We start from the raw sequence: 27,123 nt of genomic DNA, 5'->3' as shown, positions 1-27,123 counted from the left end.
TCATTAATAAAAAGGAATTAAACTACTGATACATGCAACAACATGTATAAATTACAAAAGATTTTATCCCCAATAAGGGACAGAAAAGGCTATATATTCTGAGTCTATTTACATGAAGTTCTAGAAAAGGCAAACTACACTGAGAGAAAGCAGACCAGTGACTGCCAGTGCCTCAGGGTAGTGGGGGCAACTGATTTCCAAGAGATATGAAAGAACTTTCTGGAGTGATGAAAATGTTATACCATGATTGTGGTGGTAGTTATATGACAGTATACATTCTTCAAAACACATCATTTAAAACTGGTGAATTTTACTGCACTGCATGGTATCTGTATTCAGCAGTTTATTCTTGCTGGGTGTTCAAAACACAGTGCTAATATAAATTTAGTACCCGGCATCATTGTTTTTCTTGGCTTTGTGCATGTTAGGCCGGTATTTTTACTGACACAGTATCCCTGAAGTTTCTCATACTGTAAATCTGACATAATCTTCAATAGGAACTAATACTTCTCTTTCTCTAGGGTCTCTAAAATTCAGAACCAGGCAGATCCATCTCCTCTGACCCTAAACATGGTCCTAATGTAATTGCTTGAGAAAACTGAATTCCAAAGATTACTGTTGGGGAATTGTTTTTAAGATTTTTTTTTATGAGGATCATTTTTAAAGTCTTTATTGAATTTGTTACAATACTGCTTCTGTTTATATTTTTTGCTTGTTTTGGCTGAGAGGTATTTGGGATCTTAGCTCACCAACCAGGGATCGAACTTGTACCTGCTGCAATGGAAAGTGAAGTCTTAACCACTGGACCATCAGGGAAGTCCCCAGTGGGGTATTTTTGAAGTATGTTCATATTTCATTGGAGATCAAAGAAATCCAGTTAAAAAAACTGTGGTAAGACTGCTTGACATGATAACTGTGGATTAAGCAGAATTCTTTCTGAAAGGACAACCTTGAAGATTATGATCCAAACACTGGAGGAACTAAGGTGACTGGCAGTGGATGGAATCAGAATATGTGAAATTTCTTAAAAACTTACTGACTTACATAATTTTGCCTATGTTACACATAAAGAAAACCCTTTACACTTTGTAGGAAAAAAAGGGTTACTTTTATATAAACTATACCTCCTTAAAACTATATTTAAAACAAAAATTAACAGCCTCCACCCTCAAGGCCACTGTCCTAAATCTGCTCCACTTCCTTTATTCATCATCTCTGCCATCTCAGCCACCTCACTGTCACTACTCTTCTTCTCCCTCTAACAATCAACAAATCTCACCAATCCTACCTCAGAATACCCTTCCTTTCTCTTTTTCTTCCACTGAGATCAAGCCCTCATTTAATCTTTTCAAAACTCTGTCTTCCTGACATAAATTTATCTTCACTTTAGCACATCTAACTTAATGAAGCCACAACTGTCCCTCTAAAAATTAAATCTGTAGAGCTTCCACTTCCAGTAAGGGTAGTTGTTGTTTTGTTGTTCAGTTGCTAAGTTGTGTCCAATTCTTTGTGACCTCATGGACTGCAGCACGCCAGGCTTCCCTGTCCTTTACTATCTCCTGGAGTTTGCTCAAACTCATGTCCATTGAGTTGGTGATGCCACCCAACCATCTTATCCTCTGTTGTCCCTTTTCTTCTTGCCCTCAATCTTTCCCAACATCAGGGTGGCCCAAGTGATCTTTCTTCACATCAGGTGGCCCAAGTATTAGAACTTCAGCTTCAGCATCAGTCCTTCCAACCCAGTATTCAGGGTTGATTTCCTTTAGGATTGACTGGTGTGATCTCCTTGCTGTCCAAGGCACTTTCAAGAGTCTTTTCCACACCACGGTTCAAAAGCATCAATTCTTCAGCCCTCAGCCTTCTTTATGGTACAGTTCCCACATCTGTACACGACTACTGGAAAAACCACAGCTTTGACTAGACAGACCTTTTTCGGCAGTGATGTGTCTGCTTCATAATATGCTATCTAGGTTTGTCATAGCTTTTCTTCCAAGTAGCAAGTGTCTTTTAATTTCCTGGCTGCAGTTACCATCCGCAGAGATTTTGGAGCCCAAGAAAATAAAATCTGTCACAGTTTTTACTTTTTTCCCATCTATTTGCCATGAAGTGATGGGACCAGATGCCATGATCTTAGCTTTTTGAATGCTGAGTTTTAAGCCAGCTTTTTCACTCTCCTCTTTCACCCTTATCAAGAGGTTCTTTCATTCCTCTTTACTTTCTGCCATTAGAGTGGTATTATCTGCATATCTGAGATTGTTGATACTTCTCCCGGCAATCTTGATTCCAGCTTGGGATTCATTCAGCCTGTCAGAGTTGCTCCTAATATTAGGCCAACGATTTCTGCAGATAAAAAACTATAAGTTCTATACAAAATGTAAAAAAGCACCTATCTAAAGATACTAAAGAACAAACAAAAACCAGAAGACCTGACAACTGGAAGAAGTGAACATCATTATTGTTTTCTGGTTTTTATGGCTAATCACCATTCATCTAAGGACAAACCACAGATAGCTCTGTGATGACAACTAAAACTGAGATAGAAATTTTGAAGCCTTACTAGTTCAAGAACAAAAAGGATAAAACTGGGAGCTACCATAACAGCTGGAAAGTGAAGGAGAAATCCCCAAAAGATAAAAGCCATGGCCAGGGAGGCCCCAATTCTGCATATAAATCGATTTGATCTCTGGATGACCCCTGAACCAGCCATGCACAGAGGGGACTCCAAGGAGCCCATCTACAGATACACGAACTGAACAGAAACCACAGCTGCTGCCTACCAAGCAGGTATGTATTATGTTTAAGCCTAGAAAATAGCCTGATGAGATAAATTAAAAAAAAATAAACCAACCACAAGATTTCATGGAAGAATACAATAGAATCGAGAGTTTCTGCAACATATTATTCACATATTCAGGATCCAACCCTCAATTACCAATATATAAAGAAAAGGGAAACATGATCCATACTCAAAAGTAGGGTCTGCACATTATGGTCTGTAGATCAAACTCTGGCTGCTACCTGGTTTTACAAATAAAGTTTTATTGGAACACAGCCATACTCATTTTGTTTACATATTGTCTATGGTTGCTTTCATGCTTCAACAGCAGAGTTGAGTAGTTGTGACAGAGACTGTGTGGTCTGCAAAACCTCAATATTTACTATATGATTGCCAATCCCTTCCCTCCACCCTGAGCTATTGACAACCAGTGATCTGCTTTCTCTCACTATAGTTTTTTCTGTTCTAGAACTTCATGTAAACAGAATCATACAGTGCATACCTTTTGTGTCTGGTTTCTCATTTAGAATAATGCTTTGACTCTGACTCCTGGTCAAGAAAAATGAGCAATCAATGGAAAGGACTCCAAGGAGACCAAGATGCTAGAATTAGCTGGCAATGTTTTAAAGCACTTATTTTAACTATGCAGAAGAACATAAAGAAAAATATGTTCACAAGGAGTGAATACATAAGAACAGTTTTGTGGAGAAAGAGAAACTTAAAAAAAAAAAAAAGAACTGAATGGAAATGAAAGAACTGAAAAATACAATATTGGAAATATAAAATTTAATGCATGGGCTTAACAGCATACTGGAAACTGGAAATGATATAATAAAAAGTAGGATTTCTCAGGCACTCCAGTGGTTAAGACTCAGCAATTCCATTGCAGGGGGCATAGGTCTGATTCCTAGTCAAGGGACTAAGATCCCACATGCTGTGTGGCATGGCCAAAAAAAAAAAAGTAAATTTGAAGATACATAAATGGAAATTATCCAATATGATGAACAGTAAAAAAGAACTAGAAAGAAATAAAAGAGTCTCCATAAGCTACAGGACAATATCAAAAGTTCTAACATGTTAAAGTGGAGTCTCAGAAGCAAAGGTGGGAATGAGGCAGGAAAAGTATTTGAAAATTATGTCAAAATTTCACAAATATGGTGAATACATAACTTTATAGAATAAGCAGCCGAGAAAACTTGAAACAGGAATAAAAGGAAGAAAGCCATACCTGGGAAAATCAAAGTCAAGCTGCTGAAAACCAAAGATAAAATATTGAAAAAAACCATAGAAAAAAAGTGACACAATACACAGAAGAAACAAAACAACCATTACTGAGTTCTCATCAGAAATAATAGAAGAGGGTGGGGTGAATTGAGAGAGTAGCATTTAAACATACACATCATCACATGTAAAACTGATAGCTAGTGGAAAGTTGCTGGGTAACATAGGGAGCTTAACCTGGTGCTCTGTGACAACCTGGAAGGGTGGGATGGCGGAAGGCGGTGGGACAGAGGCTCAGGGGAAGGGGACATATGTATACTTATGGCTAATTCACATTGTTCTATGGCAGAAACCAACACAACCTTGTAAAGCAATTATCCTCCAATTAAAAAAATTTTTTTAAATTATAGGAGACAGTTAATATTAAAACAACATTTTCAACTGAATAAACAAATTGCTAGATATTCACACAATGAACTATATTCAGTATGTGGCGGATTCATTTTGATATTTGGCAAAACTAATACAATTATGTAAAGTTTACAAATAAAATAAAATTAAAAAAAAAAAAAAGAGAGAAGGCAAGGGTAGGATGATTTGAGAGAATAGCATTGAAACATGTATATTACCATATGTGAAATAGATTGCCAGTCCAGGTTTGATGCATGAGACAAGGTGCTCAGGGCTGGTCACTGGGATGACCCTAAGGGATGGCATGGGGAGGGAGGTGGGAGGGGGGCTCAGGATGGGGAACACATGTACAACCGTGGCTGATTCATGTCAATGTATGGCAAAAACCACTACAATATTGTAATTAGCCTCCAATTAAATAAATTAATTTACAAAAAAAAAAAAAAGAAATGAACACCTATATCTATTTTAAAAATTGATTTAATAATTAATAACCTTCTAAAACAGAAAATACCAGGCCTAGATGGGTTCACTGGTGAATTCTAATACATATTTAAGGAAAAAATTAAACCAATTCTCTGCAATCTTACCCTAATGTAATACCAGACAAAAATAATAGAAGAAAAAAAACTACAGACCAACATCTCTCCTGAACAGAAACACAAAAATCCTCAACAAAACACTAGTAAATCAAATACAAAAAAAGTAAAAAAAAAGGATTTTTGACCAAGTGGGATTTATCCCAGGTATGCAAGCCTAGTTCAACATTAAAAAATCAACTAAAATTATCCATCATATCAAAAGACTAAAAAAAGAAGAATAAAATGATCATGTCAATATATGTAGAAAAAGCATCTGACAAAATCCAGCACCCACTAATGATAAAAACTCAGTAAACTAGGAATAGGGAGAACTCTCAACTTGGCAAAGATTATCTACAAACAATCTACAGTTAACATCATACTCAAGAGTGAGAAACGGGAAGCTTTTCCCAGATCACGTACAAGCTAAAGATGTCCCCCTCACCATCTCTTTTCAATATTATATTAGAAGTTCTTGCTAATATAATAAAGTAAGGAAAAGAAACCAAAGGTATACAAATTGGAAAGTAAGACATAAAACTGTCTTTGTTTGCACATGACGTGATCGTCTATGTAGAAAATTAAAAAGAATAGACAAAAAAAACCCTTGAACTAATAGGTGGTTAAAGCAAAGTTGCAGGACATGAAGCTAATATACAAAAGTCAGCTGCTTTTCTAAATGTTAACAGTGAACATTTGAAATTAAAAACACAATATCATTTATATTACATACATTTAGGCATAAATCTAACAAAATATGTACAAGATCTGTATGAGGAAAATGACAAAAATTCTGATAACAAAATCAAAGTACTAAATAAATGGAGAGATATTCCATGTTCATGGCCAGGAAGACTCAACATTGTCAAGATGTCAGTTTGGGGGATTCCCTGGTGGTCCAGTGGTTAAAAGTCCACTTGGCAATGCAGGGGACAGTTTGATCCTTGGTTGGGAGGATGCCACATACCGTGGGACAACCAAGCCTGAGCATCACAACTACTGAAGCCCACACACCTAGAGCCTGTGCTCTGCAACCAGAGAAACCCATCGCAATGAGAAGTCCACCACTGCAACTAGAGACCTTCTGCAACGATGAGAGTAGCCCTCACTGGGCACAACTATAGAAAGATCACTCACAGTAACAAAGACCCAGCACAGCCAAAAAGAAAAAAGTCAGTTCTTCCCAAGTTGATCTATAGTCAGTGCAATCCCAATCAATTCCCAGCAAGTTATTGTACGGATATCAACAAATTGATTCTAAAGTTTATAAGAAGAGGCAAAAGACCACAACACTGAAGGAAAAGGACAACACTGGGAGACTGATGCTACTTGACTTCCAGACTTACTATAAAGCTATAGAATCAAGACAGTGTGGTGTTCATAAGAGATAAATGGAACAGACCAGAGGGCCTAGAAATTGAACTCCATAAATACAGTCAAATGATCTTTAATAAAGGAGTGACGACAATAAAATGCAGCAAAGAGTCTCTTCAACAAATAGTGTTAGATGTGGATATGTTAGGTGGCTTCAGTTCTGTCCAATTCTTTGTGACCCTATGGACTGTAGCCTGCCAGGCTCCTCTGTCCATGGGATTCTCCAAGCCAGAACACTGGAGTGGATTGCCATATCCTCCTCCAGGGGATCTTCCTGACCCAGGGATCGAACCTGCATCTCTTATGTCTCCTGCATTGGTAGGCAGGTTCTTTATCACTGGAGCCACTGGTTCTTTACCTGGGAAGCCCGTTAGAAGAGGACATCAACATGCAAAAAAATGGATCTAAACACAGACCTTACACCTTTCACAAAGATTAACAAAAGCTGGATCATGGACCTAAATGTAAAACACAAAATTGTAAAACTCCTAGAAGATAACATCAGAGAAAACTAAATGAATTTGATATAACACCAAAGACACAACCCATGAAATACCTGATAAATAAGGCTTCATTAAAATTAAAAACTTCTGTTCTGCAAAAGACGGTATCAAGAATAAGAGAAGACAAGCCACAGACTGTGAGAAAATATTTGTAAAAGACACATCTGACAAAGGAACGTTATCTTAAAAACACAAAGAGCTCTTAAAATTCAACAATAAAACAAACAATAGGGGAGTTCCCTGCTGGTCTAGAGTAGGGACTCCGGGCTTTCACTGTCCTGGCCTAGGTTTAATCCCTGGTTGGGGAACTTAGATCCTACAGGCCATGCAGCACAGCCAAAAATATAAGAATACAATTAAATCAAAAATATAATCTCTCAGTTAAAAAAAAAAAGATTTAAAAAAATGGGCCAAAGACTGACAGACAGCTCACCAAAGAAGACATACTGATAGCAAATGAAGATGTGAAAAGATGCTCCATATCACTTGTCATCAGGAAAATGAAATTAAAACACCAATGAGATACCACTATATACCAAGCAGAATGGCCAAAATCTAGAACACTGACAACAACAAATGCTGGCAAGGATGTGGAGCAACAGGAGCGCTCATTTGTTTCTGCTGGGAAAGCAAAGTGGCACAGCAGCCACTTTGGAAGACAGTTTGGCAGTTTCTTATAAACTAATCTTATTTTTACCATACAATCCAGCCACTATACTTCTTGATATCTACCTAAAAGAGCTGAAAACTTACGTCCATACAAAAACTTGTGCATGGATATCTACAGCACCTTTATTCATAACTGCCAAAACCTGGAAGCAAGCAAGTTATCCTGCAGTGGATGAATAAAGACAGAACTATTGTACATTCAAACAATGGAGTACTCTTTCATGCTAAAGAGAAATGAGCTATCAAACCATGAAAAGGCATACTTTCAAATGCATATTACTAAGTGAAAGAAGCCAGTCTGAAAGGCTACATATTATATGATTCAACTATAAAGCATTCTGGAAAAGGCAAAACTACAGAGACAATAAAAAAATCAGTAGGGGAGTGTGGGATGAACCAGTAGAGCACAGAGGATGGGCAGTGAAAAATACTCTGTATAATGTCGGATATATGACATCATACATTTATCCAAATCATGGGCAGTGAAAAATACTCTGCATAATGTCGGATATATGTCATCATACATTTATCCAAATCATAGGCTGTGTAATACCAAGAGTGAACCCTAAGGTAAACTACGGACTTTGGGCGATTATGATGTGTCACTGTAGGTTCACCTTTGGTAAAAAATGTGCCACTCTAGTGAGTGACGTTGATAAAGGGAAGGCTGTGCATGTGTGAGGGCAGGGGGCATATAGGAAATCTCTTTACTTTCCTCTCAATTTTGTTGTAAACTTCAAACTACAATAAAAAAAAAATAAAGTCTTTTTTTAAAAAAGTAATGAACTATTAATATAGTTCACATTCATCACAACATCATAGATGAATCTCAAAAATGTGGTAAGTGACGAGATTTCTCTGGTGATCCAGTGGCTGAGACTCTGTGCTCCTAATGCAGGGGGCCAGGGTTCGAACACTGGGCAGAGAACTAGATCCCATGTGCTGCAAATAAGAATTTGAATTCCACAACTAAAGATCCTGAGTACCACAACTGGGACCCAATGCAGTCAAATAAATAATTTTTTTCTTAATAGGGTGAGACACATGTCTAGAAAAGATAAGTATAATATAGTAATACAGAAGGAAAGTGTTCACCTGGGAATGGAGGGGAGGAAGCAGTGATTAAGAAGAAATACAGGGAATATTTTAGGGTAATGGTACGTGCTATACCTTAACTGTGTTAGCATTAACATGTGTGATTAATCTGCCAAACTCATCAAAATGTAATTTAAAATAAGGGTATTTTATTATAAGTAAATTATATGCAAAAAATTTTTGTTTAATTTAAAGAATAATTCTAAGTTTCAGCAATTAAGACTATGAAAATTTCCCAAATACTTTATCCAATAAAATTATAAATCTTTCTAATATGGTATAATCACCAGGCACATAATTTGTTTTTATGATGCATTTTGCCAGTGAATTAAATAGATGTGTATTCAGGGTGAAAAAGGCCAAATTAAAATAGAATTCTACAGAATAGTCAATGAGTTAATATTTAATTTACACAGTAAAGAGTGGACCTAAATCTAATCATATCACTAGCTGTATTAAATACAAATATACTAAGAGCCTCTACAAGGAACCTTGTCAGAATAGATTAAAAAAAAAAAAAAATTATATGTTGATAGGTTGAAGGTAAAATATGGAAAAATATATACTATGTAAAGAGTAAGCATATCTAACTGCAATACCTATATCAATATTACATAAAATAAACATTAAGATTATGACCAAGATAAAGACATTTTATAATGATAAAATGTCAATGTCATGATGAAGACAATTTATCAAGAACAAATAATAATTGTATATGTATCTAACAACACAGTTTCAAAATATAAGAACAAAAATTGACAGGATTAAAAGGAAAAAGAGAAAAATTTATAATCACATAGATTTTAACACTGCCCCCTCAGCAAATGATATAACTAAATATTTTAAAATAAAAAATATAGAAAACCTTTATTCTATATAAATTATATCTAAAATTTCATTTTTTCAACTTAAAGGATAATTCTAAGTTTCAACAATTAACACTATGAAAGTTTCAATTAACACAGACATAAAAATCCTTTTCAAATATCAGTGAGTCAAATTCAGCAATACATAAAAACAATAATATATCTTGTTCAACTTGGATGCATCCCAAGAATGGAGAAATGGTTTAACATTTGAAAACAAATCAATGTAATTCACTATATTAACAGAATATGGGAGAAAAAATATTTGATAATTTTAATAGATACAGAAAAACCATTTGACAAAATTATGCATCCATTCATATTAAGAACTCTCAGAAAATCAGGTGTTTTTATAGAAACCGATAAGCTGCTTCATATACATACAAATATACACACCCACACAGACACACACACACACATATATACATAAAAGCAAACAACCTAAAATATCCAAAGTAATCTTGAACAAAAAGCAGAAGATTTTGCATACTCTGACTTCATGACTTACTATAAGTCTGTAACAGACTCTTGAGAGTCCCTTGGACTGCAAGGAGATCCAACCAGTCCATTCTGAAGGAGATCAGCCCTGGGATTTCTTTGGAGGGAATGATGCTGAAGCTGAAATTCCAGTACTTTGGCCACCTCATGGGAAGAGTTGACTCATTGGAAAAGACTCTGATGCTGGGAGGGATTGGGGGCAGGAGGAAAAGGGGACGACAGAGGATGAGATGGCTGGATGGCATCACTGACTCGATGGACGTGAGTCTGAGTGAACTCCGGGAGTTGATGATGGACAGGGAGGCCTGACGTGCTGCGATTCATGGGGTCGCAAAGAGTCGGACACGACTGAGCGACTGAACAGACTGAACTGATAATAATCACAATGCTATGGTTTAGCATAAAGATAGGCAAATATATCAATGCAATGGATTGGTACTGTACCCAGAATAAACCCACTATTTATATAAATGACTCAAGGTGCCATTTGGTTTTTGGCAAAGGTGTCAAGCAACGCAATGAGGAAAGGAACATTTCTCAACAAATGGTACCAAAACAACTGGATAAAATTAACATCAACCCCTACTCATCACCATACACAAAAATTAATTTGAGATGGATCACAGACATAAATATTAAAGCTAAAATGATAAAAATCCCACGAGAAAACAGAGGAGAACATCTTTGCTACTTCAGAGTAGGCAAAGGTTTTTTAGGACAGAAAATACAATAACTATAAATGAAAACGTAATAAAATAGATATCACTGAAATTAAATTTTCTGTTCACCAAAAGATGCAATTTTAAAATGAACAGATAAGTCAGAGTAGAATAAAATTTTCACAGAACGTGTAACCAACAAAAGACTTATATTTGGAATATGTAACAAGCTTATACTACACAGTTACAAAAGGCCAAAACCTCAACCTCTGCCCTGCAGAAAGGTGGTGATGGAGAAATATCTGACAGAACACTTCACAACAACAGATAAATGAATGGCCAATAAGCACACGGAAAAAGTGGTCAACATCATTAGTCACTGCTGTTGTTGCTGTTTACTCGCTTCAGTCGCATCCGACTCTGTGTGACCCCATGGACTATAGCCCGCCAGGCTCCTCTGTCCATTGGATTCTCCAGGCAAGAGTACTGGAGTGGGTTGCCATGCCCTCCTCCAGGAGATCTTCCCAACCCAGGGATCGAACCCAGGTCTCCTGCACTGCAGGCAGATTCTTTACCACTGAGCCACCAGGGAACCCTAATGACTAATGGGAAATGCAAATTAAGCCACAATGAAATAGTTATTGCACAGTCATTTGAATGGCAAGGATATGAAGCAACCAGAATTCTCAAACATTGTAATAGAGCATAAAATATCATATAAACTTTGAAATATGTCTGGCCTTTTCTTATAAAACTAAACATATACCTACTACCCAACAACCCAATAATTCTATCCCAAGGAATATACCGAAGAAAAATAAAATCATATGATCACACAAACACTTGTACATGAATATTCATAGCTGCTGCTGCTGCTGCTGCTGCGTCGCTTCAGTCGTGTCCAACTCTGTGCGACCCCATAGACGGCAGCCCACCAGGCTTCCCCGTCCCTGGGATTCTCCAGGCAATAATACTGGAGTGGGTTCCCTTTTCCTTCTCCAATGGTGGTGTGGGGGGTGCTAAAAAGTATAGCAGGTTTCCCTGGTGGCTCAGCAGTAAAGAATCCTCCTTCCAATGCAGGAGACACAGGTTCAATCCCTGGGTCAGAAAGATCCCCTGCAGAAGGTGGGAAATGGCAACCCACTCCAGTACTCTTGCCTGGAAAATCCCACGGACAGAGGAACCTGGCAGGCTACAGTCCATGGGGTCACAAAAGAGACAAGACAGAGCAACTAAGCCAAAACCACCAAAAGATAAGCTAGGGACATAAACAGGAACTAGATAATTAAGGGCTTCTTATACTAAATACAGAGTTTAAACTTTACCCTAGGAACTATGAAGGATTTTAAGCTGGGAAATGACATTTTCAGATCCACATCTTAGAAAGATTTCTATGGAAGCTGTGTACTAGACAGACGAGAATGGAGGCAAAGAAAGTTCAGTAGCCTGCTTCAGACCTAGAAGAAGGGATAGAAACCTGAAGTAAGAGTGCAGAGTGAATGGAGAGGGATCCCTAATGTTCAGAACCTACAGGACATGGTGAAGCACATGTGGTAGAGAGGGGCTAAGAGACAGGAATGTGGAATGACTTGTTTCTTCCGCTGAGGCCTTGGAAGAGGGTATGGTGCCAGTTAGGGAAAATTGGGAGAAACAAGAGGCAACAGGATTCACACACAGGTAGAAAGTTTAGACTCAGATACAAGAACAGGAAGAAAGCACGGATGCGTCTACTGACAGGAAACGGAAGGAAGTTTTACTCGGTGGCCCCTATTTTTTCAGTGAAATAAAAGGCAAGCTCACATGCTAAAACTAATGAGAGAAACGGTGGAGACAGAAAGTTTAGAAAGAGAAGTAATAGTTAGGGACAGCCCTCAGAGGAAGAGGGAGCCCTGAGGATCTATCTGAGTGTTTTTGAAAGTCAAACTCATTCTGGCCTCAAGATCCACAGTGGTAGGATTTCCTCCAGCAGACTCAGCAGCCCAACTATAAGAATACAGACATTAGGTGGCTAACTTGGGCCAGGACTGGAGTACTATGAAAAAAATGAAGGGAAAGGAACAAGTCTCAGCAGAATTGATGGCAATGGTATAAAAGTAATTCCAGTAATGGACTTTGAGTCTCAGCAGGCTAGGTAAAGAAACGCTTCCGGGGAGCTGGAGGACTGGTGGAAAATGTAATGAGGTCAACAAACAAGAAAGAGGATCTGATGTGGTCAAAGTGTACATTTATGGGGAATAAGACAGAAAGCTGGAAGGACTGAAGGCTGTGGTCAAAATATAGGATGTTGCAACAGTCTGGCTCACTGCTTTGCACCTAAGAAACATTCACTGAACTTACTGATGGCCAGACAGGCTATTAGGACTTCAAAGCCTATCAGTTAAACAAACTAGCATTTGGTGAGAAATTTCCAAAAGGAATCCTCATTCACACTGTCAATTCAATATAGCATAAACTCTTATATCACATCAAAAGTAAGGCTTCCAACATTAACTCCCCTGATCTGCTATTTACCTATCACAAGCTCGTCATGCAAGCTCAAAGCATTTAAAAAAAAAAGAAGGATCTTGCTTGATACTGCAATTTTTCTGCTACTTGTCCCAAGCTACCTCTGAATCAACTGACGTTGTCTTTTAAAGTGTACGCTCACCATATTTATTCAAGAGCAGCCCTATTTGCTGTTATTCTTGATGAGTCACTATTCAAGGCAGGAAGCTCGAAAAGAAGTTTAGCCCTAGAAAAGACCTAGCTTGGCAGCCTCCCCTTTCTAATATACCAGCAATAATCTTGAAGCTGGGAACTAGAAAGTGTCCCCTCAAAAGCAAGACATCACTGTAAGGCAGCCAGGTGTCAAGGAGAAAAATCAAATTTATGACTAAACTGAATATTTGGTCCTTTACTTTTTTGTCAATTCATGCTGTCTTTCTTAAAAAATTATAGTTATATTAATAAAGCAGTGACTACCTTCAAATAGTACAAAGCACTTAGCAGATTTCTATTAAGTAAATTCATTTTTATATAATATCAATCAGAAATTATCCTAATTTCCTATCCAGTAATTCAAATTCTTCAGTGTCTCTCACTATCAGGGGAAAATCTCAAACCCCTTAACAAAGTATGTAAGCCTTTGTGATCTGATTTCTGACTTCTCCACTAGCCTCACTCCTCTCCACTTAACCTCAGTTGTTATTCTCTCTCCTCTGTAGGTCCCCTGCCTGCAATGTCCTTTTCCTTACTCACTGCCTGACTAATTCCTCCCTGTATCTACCCTGCAACTTTTTCTCTGAAAATTTCAAACAAACATAAAAGTTAATAGAAGAATACAATAAACATATGTCCTAAAAATAAATAAATATATGCCCTTCATCTGGATCCACCAGCTGTTACACTTTTTGCCACATTTACTTTACCCCTCTCTGAACTATCTGAAAGTTATAGACATCATGACACTTAACCCCTAAAACTTCAGCAAGTATCTCTGAAGAATAAGATCCTTCTATGTAATCACATACCATAATCACCCAAAATATTTACCACTGATACAGTATTACCTAATATGTAGTCCAAACTCAAATTTCCCCAGGTATTCCAAAATGTTCTTTCATAGTTACCATCTCACATACTTGAAAAAAGATTTGGCAAATGAACCTGCTACTTTCCACTTAGCTATCTTGACACATTAGCAAGCCAAGATTTCTTGATAAATAAAAAACGCATTTTAGTAGAATTTAAGTAAAAGCACAGTATTCACAGCTATTTTGATTTCCAAACAGGTCACAAGAAGAAACTTGGAAATTTGAAACTATGACCAAACTTTATGCCACCTTAGTCATACTGCAGTACCCTGAAAAGGACACAGATTCATTAAATAGCTTTCCAAACAGCTTACAAGCTACTTTTGAAATCTGCTTTTGGTATTGAACATAAATACAAATCAAAGTAGTCTCATCTTCTAAACTGTAAAGTATCAGTTAAGGAAGTGAAACAGGTGCTAGATTTATACCAAAATCTTGATCATACCTGGGACCAAGCAATTCACTACTATCATATCAATGTATGAATGAATTCCTGAGACACTTTTTGTTAAGTTTAACATAGGTTGATGAAAAAGCTAAAATTACTATAGGATATTAATTTGGGCACTTGTTTTTCAAATAAAAATTAAGACTGAAAGAAAAGGAACTAGAAACACAAACAGAACTAGCCTCTTATATACAAACACACATTCACAGAGCGTTTTTATTTCTTAACAGCATCATTTACCTTCTGCCCTTCTCACAAAGCTTCTCAATTTCAGCTTTTAGATCCTGCTCCTTCTGCAGAAACTCCTTCTTTTCTTTCTCTATTTTCTTCTTCGTTTCTTCTCGCTTTATTGTTACATCTTGGATAGCCTTTAATATCTCCTGAGTCCCACACAATTATAGTCACACACAAAGAAGGAAATGAATTAGTTCTTTTGGTCTGAAGGTTACTTTCAACTATCACAAATTAACACTGACTTCAGAGAATTTAAAATGAACTAAAGGAATCTAGTTCATGAGTAGTCCCAAAAGCCAGTACTTACATATAAGGGAGTAAGTAATAATGCAGATATCAATTCAACAGGAGAAAGAATTTCTAACAATCACAACTGTTCAAAAATGGAATTTACTGCCTTGTGAAGCAATAATCTCCCCATTACTGGTGCTCAAATAAAGGCTGAATGAACACCTGTCAAGACTGCTGAGAAAGGCATTCTTGCACAGGGTGGGAGTTTGTTTCTTCCAACAAATATGGTCTTGCTTTGTTTTGTTATGGTTCTACTTTATTATGTGTAGGGATTATCTGATCTTTTTAAATTATCTGACTACATGTATAATAAGTCAAACAATTAAAAAGTGATAAATTTAAGTCATCTCTTATTCAGTCGCTCAGTTGTGTCTGACTCTGAGACCCCATGGACTGCAGCATGCCAGGCTTCTCTGTCCTTCATCATCTCCCAGAGCTTGCTCAAACTCATGTCCATTGAATCAGTGATGCCATTCAACCATCTTGTCGTCTGTCATCCCTTTCTCCTCCTGCCTTCAATCTTTCCCAGAATCAAGGTCTTTTCTAGTGAATCAGCTGTTTGTATCAGGTGGCCAAAGTCATCTCTAATTCACACCAATTCCACCCATAAAGTAATCAATGTGTTAAAGTGTTTTGTACTATGCTTTCACAACTTTATCCATCCTCACACCAACACATGTACTTATATACATATTTCTTTGCTTTTCTGTTTTTTTATAATGAGGTACTTTTATATACATTATTCTGCATCTTGCTTTGTTTACCTGACATGAACATACTTACAGCAAATATAGACAAAACTAAAAAACAGCTGCATAACACAACATGACACATGTATTTAGCCAATTTAGCCACTCTATTAAAAGCGTCCATCAGGTTTATTCCAGTTTTCTTGTACTACAAACAGTACTACAATAAACATTCTATGTCTATACTTTCACATAAAAACCTTTTATTTCTGTTGAGTAGACTTCTAATAATGAAGAGTCTAGGTCAAGGTATATACACATTTTAAAATTTAATTGACAATTCCCAGTATCTTTTCTAAAAAAAAAAAAATTGATAACAATTCACACTCCTACCAATGTTTAAAAAGAGTTCATTTTTTCTTACCCTTGACAGCTTATTTTGTTTTGCCCTCTCATGAGAAAGAGGGAGGAAGGGTATCTAATAATTTTAATGAACATTTTACTGCCTCCTATTCTTTTCCTGTTTTCACCGTCTGTCTCCTCCAACTGGAATAAACATCCAATGAAGGCAAAGACTATGTTTTGTTTACCACTAAATCTTCAGGGACTAGATTGGGAACTCGAAAATATTTGTTGTATGAATGAATCAACAACAGTAAGGCTGAGTTTATTTTCATATATTTATTCCCCATTTGCTTTTCCTCTTCTGTGAATTACTGTTTATAATTGTAGGCAAAATAATAGCCCCTGGCTCACAAAAATGTCCATGTTCTACCCCTTGGAACCTTTGTTACCTTCCTTAACAAAAAGATAGAGAGAGAATCCTGGATTACCTGGGTGGGTCCAATCTAATCACAAATAGGTCTTTACAAGTAGAGAAACTTTCCCTGTCCTGAGCAGAGGAAGATGTGATTAGGGAAGAATGGTTACAGAAATGCAACATTGCTGACTGTGAAGAGGGAGAAGGGGTCACAGGTCAAGGAATGCAAGCAGCCTCTAGAAGCCAGGAAGGCAAGGAAATGTCTTCTCCCCTGGAGTCCCAAGAAAGGAAGGCCGCCATCCCAATACCTTGACTTTAGCCCAGTGACACCCATGTTGGGCTTCTGACCTATAGAACTGATACAATAAATGTGTTGTTTTAAGCTCTAAATTCATGACAATCTGCTACAGTAGCAATAGGAAACTATTACAATAGAAAAGTAATACAATAACCTTTCCTGGTGTTCCTTTAGACTATTTGGCTTTTACTATGAATTTGTAGGAATCAAAGTGTCTTGGATCTTAAACCCTTCATCAGATCTGCTAGAAATATTTTCTCTCAGTCTAATATTGATCTTTTGACTGTTTTCTGTATCTTTGCCATATCAAAAATTTTAATTATATATAATTAAATTAATTTTTAAAAATCTTCTGGGTTTTCTGCCTGGATTAAGAGGACCTCTTGCAACTCCAGGTACATACATATTCTCCTAAATTTTCTTCTAACTTAAAATTTTTTTTTTCAGTTTTCTATGTATATTTTTAATCCACTTAGGATTTTATTTTTAAATACAGTATGAGACAGGAATCTAATCAAGTGACTTTCCAGGTAGGCAATCAATTACATCAACAAAATATATTAAATAAATATATTCTGAACTAAAATAGGAGTGAGAATTTGGATAAGATGCCCTCAAAGTTCTTGTTTATACTTAAAATTCTATGATAACCATTAAAAAGTTACTTGCAGATTGCCTTTCGGGGAGGTGATTTGTGATGCTGTCTACAGCTCACCTGTGCAATAAAATCTGTTTACTCCATCTTTTGTTCCTAGGGACTGTTTTAATTTTTAATTCAAATACATTGTTATCCTTTAGTCAAAGGACACGGGAGTATGTTTTAGGTCATTTTAAACTAGCCTCACTAGGGCTTCCCTAGTGGCTCAGATGGTAAAGAATCTTCCTGCAGTGTAAGAGACCTGGATTTGTTCCCTGGGTTGGAAAGATCCCCTGGAGAAGGAAAGGAATGGCAACCTACCCAAGTATTCTTCCCCAGAGAATTCCATGGACAGAGAAGCCTGGCGGGGACAGTACATGGGGTAGCAGAGTCAGACAAGACTGAAACACACACACACACACACACACACACACACACACTGCTTTTTTATTTCTATTAATTTGAAAACAAAGTCGAATTAGGGACTATAGCTTTACTTGTTGCCAATTTTAATATAAGCAGGATACCTGGTGATTCTTCATTTCTTCTTCTCTCCTTTGCTGAAGTTGCTTTAATTGCACTTGGAGCTGATTCTCCACTTGCCTCTGCTTGTCCAAGACCTCCTGGTAACGCTCCTTCAACAGGGTTCTCTCTGTCATCATTTTATCCTATGGGTAACAACAGAAAAGCAATTGAATTCCTCAATTTAACTGCAAGAAACATTCACCGTAGGCTTGTTCAAGGCATGAAGCACAGCTCTTAGGCTGCAGGGTCCAATATTGGAGCTACTAGCCATGCTGTCTGGTAAGTAAATTTAAAGTAATTAGAATAAGAAAATGTAAACATCCGGTTCTTCAGTCACCTTGCCACACTCCTAGCGCTTGAGTAGTGGCTACTATACTAGATAGCACACATAGAGAACACTTCCATCGTGAAAGGAAACTCTGCTGTACAACACTGCACTAAGATGTGGGTGGCAACCGTGGCCTATGAGCCAAATCCAGCCATCGTCGGATTTTTTAAGTAAATGTTTTCCAGGAATGTAGCCATACCCGACGGTTTACTGGCTGCTTTCACACTACAACAGCAGAGGGGAGCAGTTACAAAAGAGCCCAGCTCACCTAGAAAGCCTAAGAGCTCTACTAACTGATTCTTATATAAACTATTTCTCTGCTCTAGGGTATAAGAGGAATAAGGTATTTTATCATCTATTAAGAAGAAGAATGAGCAAAAACAAAGAACAGATCATTTACTCAAAATGCATCCAGAAACTGGATTCCTTACTGGTCATCAGCACTAAAAACTGACAAACCCACCAGTGCTGTGGGTGACCTGCGATTCAGATCGGGCAAATTGGCAAGTTCTCACATAAAGTAGGAGCAGAAGTAAAGCTTCTAAGGGCCACAGTTCAGCTCTGCCTCCCTGACATTAGTAAATCAAGAAAAGTAATGGTTAGCTTTCAAAGGAACACTAAAACTTAGAGGGTCAATTTAAACACATTTGGTACAAGGTAGCCCATGTATTCTTGCCTGAAAAATCCCATGGGCGGAGGAGCCTGGTAGGCTGCAGTCCATGGGGTCGCTAAGAGTCGAACACGACTGAAGCAACTTAGCAGCAGCAGCAGCCCATGTAAAACTTAGAGCATTAAACTGAATTCATTCACTAGACGATAACTATTTTCAAAGAAAAGAAAGGTTTTAGAAGTGAATGGGGAAAAAAAGAAAAAGAAGTGAATGAGGGGAAACTTATCACCCTATGATAAAAAACAAAACAAATCAGAAGCTTTCAAGATGGGATTTTAGCTTTGGGATAAGCTAGCCCTTAGTCCAGGTGCTGAAATGTGACTAAGGCTCCCTAAACAGATGACTCCTTAGCATCATAACTTTAAAGGTTTTCCGAACCTGAGGCCTATGGATAGGTGTGTACAAAATTTTTTGAGAGGAGAATTCAAAGTTTTCAAAAGATTCTGAAAGATCTTAACCCAAGAAAAGGTTGAAAAAAAAATGTTAAGAACCAACTGATGAAACTAGTAAATACGAGCACTCTTTTCTTTTCTTCTCTCTTTACTTTCTTATGGAAACTTTTTTGTCCATAATGCATCTTTATATATAACACAGGATGGGGAAAAAAAGAACTCAAGTCTTCACAGAAAGAAGTTTCAAGGACACACTATTAGTACGTGCAAATTGATGACTTAGAGGTGTAGAGGAAACTACTTGATCCAGTTCTTCTCCAAGCCAAAGGGTTACACACTGCTGCTTTGTTTCACTGGTGGCTAATTGGTTCTGAGAGCCCACAGGCCCAATTTGAAATGCAGGCAGTGGGCAATTACTGCAAGTGCATGAAAAGGGTAGCAAATAAAACAAGAGCAAAGTTCCTGCATCGCCATCCAGCTTAATACCTGACTAGTTTCACTGCCTTTTATAAAGCATCTGGCCCACATCACCACCTATAAAAACACAGCCAAAGAGACCACAACCCTGGGCCTCTTTCAGTCCAATGGCTTGCCAGTCTCTACCCTTTTCAGACTGATGTAAAGCTTATCTGCAACTTCTTAAGTTGGCCTCTTCAATTGCTATACAGTCGGGATATCCCAACTCCACCTTACAACTGTGGGGGCCAAATAAATACTACATGTAAAGTGCCTAGAGTAAGTGCTCAAGAAAAGACAACTTCTCCTCCTCCCCTTGGAGGTTCTCTTCTAGCCTCATTCTCAGCTTGCACACGGCCATCAGGTCTCTCATCTCTGGTATCTTTTTACTTGCCTGTTATAAATAACTCCTGAGTTGCTCTCTCTATTTAAAAGTTTTTATTGGCCTCATGTGGTTAACACACTCCAATAACTGACTTCTTTCCATCTGCCCCTCAATTTCTTTGACTTGTGCCAAATATCTTCTTTATTTCCTCTTATATACTCTTTTCTCAATAGTACCTACTGTTCTAGAAAATTCAAAGACAAACAAACAACAAAATATTAACTGGTTTTCCTCCTTATTTCCACTCAACTAACATATCTTATCCTAAAGACCTCTTCCTGAACCAAGGGTGCCTTTCTGCACATTATCCTTCCTTTTAAAAATATATGCTCAGATATTCCCACACATACAAGGTAGAAGTTTTTGCCACAAAATGCCAGGGACAGATCAAGGGGACCACTTTAACAAAAATAAATGTGAAGCTCTCTAAGTTTTAAAAACCAATTACCTAGGAATAAAATAAGAAGACACAACTAAACAATACATAAGAAAAAGACATGATGAAGTTTGAGTGCAAGCTCAACGGTGTGATGAGATGGCCAAAACAAACTGCTGTCAGCTTAAGAAATGGTGTCTCGAATGAGAGAGAGAACAAGGGTCCCATTGTGTTGTGGAGTAATTATACTGTCTGTGCATTAGCTCTCAGGATCACATTTTAAAAGAAACATTGAGAAGATGGAACCTGTCGAGGTGGAAAAGAAGTCAGGATGATGAAAAGCTGAAAAATATATGAAGAAAAGAAGACTATTAAAAACATCTGGGGACATTTCACCTGGAAAGGTTCAGACCTGAAAGGTAGGAGGAAAAGGCATTAAAAAAAAAAAAACAAAAACACTTTGACTATATTGGGGGCTAACAAGTAAAACATTTTAGATTTACTCTATGTAGCTCAGGAGAGAACTATAACAAGAAGCTTTAGTGGTTCTGTTCTCATCCCATAATAAGATCTAACAGTAAGAGCTATTTTCTAAATGCGTATGTAGCTTTGTGAGTAGTAAGCGTCCCATCTCTGGAAGTAATCAAGCAGAAGTTAGCTGATCATCTGTCAGGGATTTTATAAAGGAGATTCCTGCGCCTTTTCCAATTGAGATGATGTGACTCTAGATCTTCCGCGTTAACAGTTTCATATACCAACAATGACAGTTTAACTACTCACCAGATTCTTTTCAATATCTTGATCTGTGTTTACCTCTGAATCAGTTGTCTTAAAGTCAGTCTATAAAGAAAGAAACAATTACATTCAGAACTGTTCAGAGACATTTTAAAAGGCAGAATTATATAGCCCTTTCACTGAGAAATCTGTCACAAGTAACAGAGAAATTAACTTTTTGTTCTTTCTCCTTATCAGCTTCACAGCAAGAGAACTGTAGCTCTGGCAAATGCCCTCTGACATCCATGCTACATTAAGCACTTATCCCACAAAATAACCTGAACGAGACCCAACAACTGATGTGAAGACAACCCCAAGGCTGAAACAAGAATTTTGGCCTCCTACAACTTATTGTGCCCATTCTTCTTTCTATGATAAAGCATATCAGTCACTAGAAGGCAGGAGACACTGTACTTCTTAAGATGTAGGTCAGAGAATAAACAAGGATTCCTCCTGCAAGTGCGAAGATGAGAAATAAGAATTCTAATGACCTACGCTCATCAGTTACTCAGTGCAAGCGATTGTATGTAGGTCATGAAGTTCCTAGTCGCCATGATAGATACTGGCTGTTACTTATGGAACATCAGTAACAACAGAATGAAGTTATCACAGAGCACCATATGAGAGTAGTATGAGAGTTGCCAGTAAAAAAAAAAAGAGAGAGAGAGACAGAGCAGTTCTCCACCAACTAGGAAGAATTATCTCCTGCCCTCCGAAAAAAAAAAAAAAAAATTAAAAGCCCGAATTCCATGTTAGTAGTAGAAACTTGATACTTGACCTGGACAGCAATGTTCTGAGAAAGCTTCAGGGAAGAGCTATCCTGATCATCATCCTGATCCACTCTGACTCCTTCAACCCCATTTGCTGGAGGCACCACAGGTGGGAACTCCAAGCCTGGGTCCCTGCTCCCTTCCTTTAGGATGGAGGCTTGTGGGGCCTTCTCTTCAGGACAATTCCCGGAGGCAAGCTGCTTTGTATGGCACCCTGCCTTAAGAGACCGAGTGGCGGGGGGGAGGCTCTCCTGGAGGCACGTGTCCCCCTCCTCTCCTGCCGTGCTGGCCACATCCTTCAGATCAGACTGGGACCCACCGCCAGACAGACCAAGGGCCGTGGCTATCAAGTTTTCTCCTAAAACCGCCCGGTGCGCTGCTGAAGTGTCACCTGCTGATGAGCCAGGATTCTGCTCTGGGTGTTCCAAATGGGCATTTCTGTTATTCTCCTTGGTTATCGTTTGGTTACTTACACTCGACAGAGGCGAGTTCTTATGCTTCTGTGCAGGGTCTTTGGGGCTATGAAAACAGAAGATAAAGTTTCACTCTTCATCCAGTCTTAAAGAGGCTGAAACATATAAGACTTTTAATACAACCACTAGAAGAACAAGACTGGCCTATACAAGCCCCTCCAAATTATCAGGATGAAAAGGAACTTAGCTTCCATTCAGTAATTTTGATCACACACACACAGAGTATAGCACAGTGGTGAAGAATCTGGGTTCTGGAGACAGTCCACAATAAATAATCACACATGAATGACTCTGGGGACCCAGAAATTGGGGGGTGTCAAATTTAATAATTTGGGGGAATGCAGATGAAATAGCCTACTGTTAGACTATTTCATTTAAGTACATGTACTACTTTTGTTACACATAATATTTTTAATAAATAAAATATTAATTTGGAAACTGTTTTTATTCCACTCTCGTTTCACAAAAATAATTCACACTCAAATTCCCTAGACAGATCTTTGACCAGAACCACTTTTTAGGTTCTTCAACCGCTTTCTAGAGCACAGCATCACTACTTCATGTTGCCTGAAGTACAGACAATTTTGAATCCAAAATTGAAGCTGCCAGTAGAAATTTTATCCCAGATGACACATGTATAACACTGGAAAAACTGTTTTTATGACTGCCACAACCATTAACATACTGCTTTTAAGAGAGATCTTCAAAATCTATTTATAAGGACATCCAACATTCACAACTCTTTCACCCAATAATAATGACTATATATGCATTAAATTCTTTTGCCATTAGAAAAATTAAAACTGATTTTGTCCGCCGATACCCTTAAGGACTCCAAACCAGCACTGACTGAGGCTTTAGGTCATTATGCCTTTCTTTCCTCAAGTACCTACTGTTCTAGAAAATTCAAAAACAAACACAACAACAAAATAGTACCTACTGTTCAAAATAAAACAACAGAGAACATCTTGTAAAATGAAAATCTTTATAAACGCTCTTTGCTGACTCCTCGCTGGGATCAAGCAGGCTACGGGGACACAAATTATAAATTTGGACAGACACAGTAACTAGGCGTGAATCCTGACTGCTATTTACTAGTGGTTTAACTCTGGGCAAGTTATTTAACTCCATTTGCAAAACAGAAATAATATTACCTACCTAATAGGGATTATTGTGAGGATTACATGAGATAAAGCATCTGCAGTGTTTAGTTCTGGCATACAGTAAACACTCAATAAACCTTAGCTGCTATTATTATTACTAGTAGTATGTGCCTGTTTTTTTTGTTTTTTTTTTTAAGCTGCACCATGCAGCATGTGGGATGAGGGATTGAAACCATGCCCCCTGCATTGGAAGGGCAGAGTCTTATTAACCACTGGACCACCAGGGAAGTGCACTATTTATAAAATGAAGATGCAAGTTTATGGTGAGGTTTTACTTAACTCCTGTCCCCATTATCCACTAACAAACCTCTCTTCTTCATTTAAATAGCTATTTATTAAGTACACTGGAGTCAGACAAGCCTGAGTTTAAATCCTGACTCCAACACAGCATGGTAACCTTGGGCAAGTTACTAACGTCTCTCTGTCTTAGTTTTCTCACCTGTTAATGGGAATAATAGTATTAACACCTACCTCCTGGGATTGTTAGGAGAATTAAATGTATTAACACATACAGAGCTGCTAGGACACTGTTATCTATTGCATTAGGTCCTATGTACTGTACAAAAGTGTTGAGGTAGCCAACCTAGTACAACATTATACATAACAATGGTTTAATCACTATAAAATGCCAAGGCTGGTTAACCATAATTCCAGTCTTCAAAGAGTTTAGTTGGAAGGCAAACTACACACATGAAGTAGTAAGTCATACTAACAAAGCTATCTATTTATCTATAATACAAATGTAGATCCATGTGCATATACATATACAAAGCATACATATGTACTAAGTGTGTGTGTGTATATATATATACACACACACACAATATACAGGTACAATATATAAACATATAGTTAAATAAACAGTCCATGTAGGAGAAGTTGGGAAATATTTGCATTTTCAAATAAGTTTGACCAGCTGTATTCTAATATATTTACTCAACAAACAATTAGCATGCCTGCTGAGTGTCGGATACTATGAGGGGTACCAAATATACAAATATAGATCAGACAGTCCCTACTTTTAAAAAAGCTTCATCGAGGCCTCTAGAGCCAAAAAGGGGAAAGACCAACTACACTTCTGTAAGAAGCCCATCTCCAAAGCCCCTCACCCAAACGAAATCTACCCAGTCAGGAGTCCACACGTTACCTTAGACCATCTGGGGGACCTTCATCTGGTTTGGAAGCACAGACACTAGAAGAGGATTCCGGAGGATTGGGAGCAGTGGCCACCACGCCAGCTACCTCAGATGCTGCCATCGTGCTCTGCACATTCAGAAACAAATTACAGCTACAAGTTCCAAGACTTCAAAACAAATGTATCTTTCCCCATCAGAATGTCCATACAGACAGAATGTCCATACAGAATCATATCAGGAAAGAAACACAAAGAAAAAGCTGGGCTCCAGGAGAAAATACTTCAGAGTATTCCTCAACAGGATATAAAAAGAGCCAAGGCATGCAATAGGCCCCAAGGGACATCAATCCTCAAACATCATTATATATATCATTACATATATTACACACACATATATGTGTGTGTGTAAACAACACTATATATGCCTGTGCAAAGCTTTTTCAGTTTAGGAGAAATGCAGTCTCACAGACTGTGAGAATCCTCCAAATGATCCACATACCTACCTTGCTTAATATCATTTACAAAAGATGTGATTTGGGGCCTAATATCAATGGTATCTTATGTTTTAAAATCATTTTATGCCTGTCACATTAAAAGCATTCTCCATTAATATACGTTTTCTGGAAGTATTCTTGTGGGAGAGAAAAAATAGTATTTAATTGGGCAATCCAAGTATCTTTTACTCTGTTCCCCACAGATGGGAAAAGTTTGACAACCACTGACTGCGGAAAGTACACTCTTCAGTTACTGGAGGTGCAAAAGAGTATGAGAATCTCAGTTACTCCAGCATGAAAATGAGAAGCTGAAAAACAGTAATCCAAGTAAGGGAAGTGGGACAGGGGCCTTTTTTAGATCAAAAGGTCATCCTTTATGTTGCAGGACAAATTCATGGCCTTCTATGGTGAAAAGATAAAAAAGAATATGGGAGGAGGGAGTGTAACATAAGGTTAGCTTAAATCTCGTTTTTATTTTAATAGCATCCCAGGTACATCCCTGACCCGCGAAGAAAGCATAGGGCAGGCATGGAGGCTGGCCTGTGTCAACACTTAAGTCCCAGGCTATCGTCCCCCTGTGCCTCAGTTTTCCCCATCATACGAGGGTTCCAGGAGAAAAACGGGCCCCAGATCGCCATTACTGTTCTCACAGGTGCAAAATGTCCTGCCCCATCGGAGCCCGGACCGGGGGTTCCCGGCGCCCGGTCAGCAAAACCACAGGTCACGGGTCCTACGTGCAACTCGGTGGCTGAGAGCCGCAGAGGGGAGGGGGACGGGGACATCTGGTAGAAGGCTGCGGCCGGGGCGGGGGGCGTTAGGTCGAAGAGGCCAAGAGGAGCCTCGCACCGCAACCCGGCGGCGACCAGACGGCGAAGCCGAGAGCGACGGGTCAGCGGGGGAGATCCGGGGACGGTCGCGAAAGGGACAATGGGGGGAAGCGACGCCGAGTGGTCCTGGCCGCCCTCCACAGCGGGGCTGGCCCTACCGGCCGATCCCTCCGGCCAGAGCCCCCTTCGCACCTTGCCCTCGGCCCCCCGGTCAGGCTGCCAACCCCGCGTCCCACTTCTAGGCCGGGACCCCCATGCCCGTCCCCGCAACTCCCTCCACACACACCCCACCCCCCCCGCAGCCTCGACCCCCGCCCCTCGCGCCGCAGCCCCTCGCCCGCGCGCCCGCCCCGCACACACCTCCCGCGTCGCGCCCCCGGGAGCGAACGGGGGAGGGACGGGACGCACCTGAGCGGGCGGAGCGGGGGGGAGGGGCGGTCGAACCTGGGGGGGAGGGGTCGAGCGCCGGCCCGCGCGCGCGACACCTCCCACTTCCGGCGGCACGAGCGGCGGGGGGCGAGGCTCGGCCCCGGAGAGGAGAGGCCGCGGTGGCACCCGCGCCGCCGCAGATGGCGCCCCCTGGCGGCCGGAGTCGGCGCGGTCGGGGCCGAGGGTGGGGGACCGGGGGGACACGGACTTGGCGGAAACCGTCCCTCGCTCTAAGATGCTAGTGGATTCCGCCCGGGCGCAGGGACTTGAGAGATGGCGACCACGAGAAGGACTTGAGACCTGGCGGAGGGAGAACCCCTCTCTAGGAAGGTTATCAGGCA

The 27,123-nt window shown here is 39.1% G+C and overlaps 1 protein-coding gene across 3 annotated transcripts in view; it reads right to left on the bottom strand.

Moving 5' to 3' along the window:
- The window catches only part of RNF214 (ring finger protein 214), a 44,269-nt gene extending 17,432 nt beyond the window's left edge, over window positions 1-26,837 (bottom strand). The window contains exons 1-6 of one of the 3 annotated variants that reach the window (XM_010830393.1): window positions 26,762-26,837; window positions 25,045-25,160; window positions 22,270-22,780; window positions 21,498-21,557; window positions 18,113-18,253; window positions 14,917-15,056 (exon numbers count right to left, since the gene is read on the bottom strand). In XM_010830393.1, the coding sequence (XP_010828695.1) occupies window positions 14,917-15,056; window positions 18,113-18,253; window positions 21,498-21,557; window positions 22,270-22,780; window positions 25,045-25,154 (962 nt within the window). In that variant the 5' untranslated portion in view covers window positions 25,155-25,160; window positions 26,762-26,837. Of the gene's footprint in view, window positions 1-14,916; window positions 15,057-18,112; window positions 18,254-21,497; window positions 21,558-22,269; window positions 22,781-25,044; window positions 25,161-26,713 lie in introns of all 3 variants that reach the window. The other 2 variants (XM_010830394.1, XM_010830395.1) reach the window with 2 other exon arrangements.
- Window positions 26,838-27,123: the final 286 nt, after the last annotated feature.

The sequence above is a fragment of the Bison bison genome, unplaced genomic scaffold (assembly GCF_000754665.1).
Source record: "Bison bison bison isolate TAMUID 2011002044 unplaced genomic scaffold, Bison_UMD1.0 scf7180017864518, whole genome shotgun sequence".
NCBI classification, from domain to species: domain Eukaryota; kingdom Metazoa; phylum Chordata; class Mammalia; order Artiodactyla; family Bovidae; genus Bison; species Bison bison.
The sequence above is the reverse complement of the archived record's forward strand: the minus strand, read 5'-3'. Positions and strand labels throughout refer to the sequence as shown.